Here is a 1,909-nt window from a genome sequence, read left to right as displayed (position 1 = left end):
TGTATCGTCCGTCTGTAAACATCGTTCCAATTATGTGACATTTTTCATAAATTTTGGAGCCTCTCCAATATCTTAGAGGCTTCAATCAAATTTTTTTGTTTACTTTTTGACTCAGGTATGTTTTAATATAATAACTTTTTTAAATTTTTTTTGTTAAAACCGATATCCTTTTTACGACACTAATTATTAGACCGCTTACGCTCATACAATTTGTTATTAAATTATATATTTTTATATCGACTCTTGATAAAGACCCGCAGTGTTGGTCGAAACGTTGAGGATTTTTTTAAAAGAAATAAATATGTTTTTCACATGTTATTTCGGATGCTTTTATTTTGATTTTATCATTGACCGTAAGACCGAACATTTGCTGAATTTAGCTAAAATACTGATTGAAAATTGAAACGGTCGAAGAAAGGAAAAACAGTTTGGATCTGCTGTATCTACAACTGTTTTGTATATTTGTAAACTCAAAAACTCAAAAAAGTGTTGTAGTTTTGAGATTAAAAAATATTTGATATTGCAGCCATAGTAAATTACTTTTTAACCAGACAGTTGGATTTTTCCGAAAAAGTATATAATAAGGAGATCAACTTTTTTCGGACAAACTGAATTTGAAAAAAGATATTAATTTAAAATCAAATAGTTGAATCTCTAACCAAGTAGATTATTTTTCTACTTGAAAAAGGTGAATTTTCTATGAAAAAATTATATTTTCAGTTTTAAACATTAATTTCTTCAGCTAAAAACAACAATTCTAAAAAAATATTTGAACAGTATACGAAAATATATTACGTTTCAACCAAACTGTTTTATTTTTCCAAAAGATATTAAATATATATAATTATGGAGGAGTTTTTCACTAAAATTATCAAATAACCATAAAAAACCGCTGAATTTAAAAAAATGTACTTAAATTTAATATCAAATGGTTGAATCCCTAAGAAAGAATATAAGTTTTCCAAAATAATTGAATTATTTGAAGTTTCCATTTTTATAAATTAATTTTTAATAAGAAAAACGAATTTTCAAGGGATATAATTAAATTTTCTAAAAAATATTTAGATTTTCAATGAAAGAATTTAATATTAAAGAATTTAAGGAATTCACGGAACCAATGCAATTTATGGAAGTCACACAATTTGCGGAATTCACGTAATTCATTGAATTCAAAGAATTCACGAAATTCACGGAATTTTCAGAATATACAGAATTCACGAAATTCAATAAATTCAAAGAATTAATAGAATTCACGTAAGTGATGGAATTCACGGAATTCGCGGAATTCATGCAATACACTAAATTCATGGAATTAATTCCTTAAATTTGGCAAATTTCTTTAATTCTATGAATTCTTTGAATTCCATCAATTTCGTGATGTTCATAAATTCCCAGAATTCCATGAATTCTGTGATTTTCGGGAATTCGGTATATTTTAATAATTTCCTAAATTCCTTAAATTATATGAATTTCATGATTCCATGAATTTCGGAAATTCCTTGAATTCGCGGAATTCCGTGAATTTTTTTAATTCAACGGTGTAGACTTTAGCACCTGGTTACTAAATATATGTTGTGAAAATGTAGGATTTTTTACTTTAAAAAGTAATTAAATCACTATTTTTAGGGAGCAGCAATGTCGTCTTTAACTGGGCACAACAAGGTAGGATAGGACATCCACGCCGGCTGACAGTTGATAAGAATAGTCATCTCTGGGTGCCTATTTATGAAGGACGCACGGTAAGGATTTTTCAATATTTTAAAAAATATTTCCAAAAATGAAACCTTTAATTTAAAAAAAAAGTTTTTATTTTCCTCAGATCATTCAAGTGGATCCAGCTAGTGAAAATGTATTACATTTTTTCTTCACATCAGAAGAAAGAGTCGGCGCTTGCGTTTTCGGAGGTCCT

The 1,909-nt window shown here is 27.7% G+C and overlaps 1 protein-coding gene across 1 annotated transcript in view; it reads left to right on the top strand.

Moving 5' to 3' along the window:
• Nucleotides 1-1,909, top strand: part of LOC117176399 (regucalcin-like) — an 8,892-nt gene that overhangs the window by 6,714 nt on the left and 269 nt on the right. The window contains exons 4-5 of the mRNA XM_033366639.1: nucleotides 1,627-1,739; nucleotides 1,820-1,904. Of these exons, the coding sequence (XP_033222530.1) occupies nucleotides 1,627-1,739; nucleotides 1,820-1,904 (198 nt within the window). The remainder of the gene's footprint in view (nucleotides 1-1,626; nucleotides 1,740-1,819; nucleotides 1,905-1,909) is intronic.

Source organism: Belonocnema kinseyi, chromosome 7, assembly GCF_010883055.1.
Source record: "Belonocnema kinseyi isolate 2016_QV_RU_SX_M_011 chromosome 7, B_treatae_v1, whole genome shotgun sequence".
NCBI lineage: Eukaryota > Metazoa > Arthropoda > Insecta > Hymenoptera > Cynipidae > Belonocnema > Belonocnema kinseyi.
This window is presented reverse-complemented; position numbering and strand designations above follow the sequence as displayed.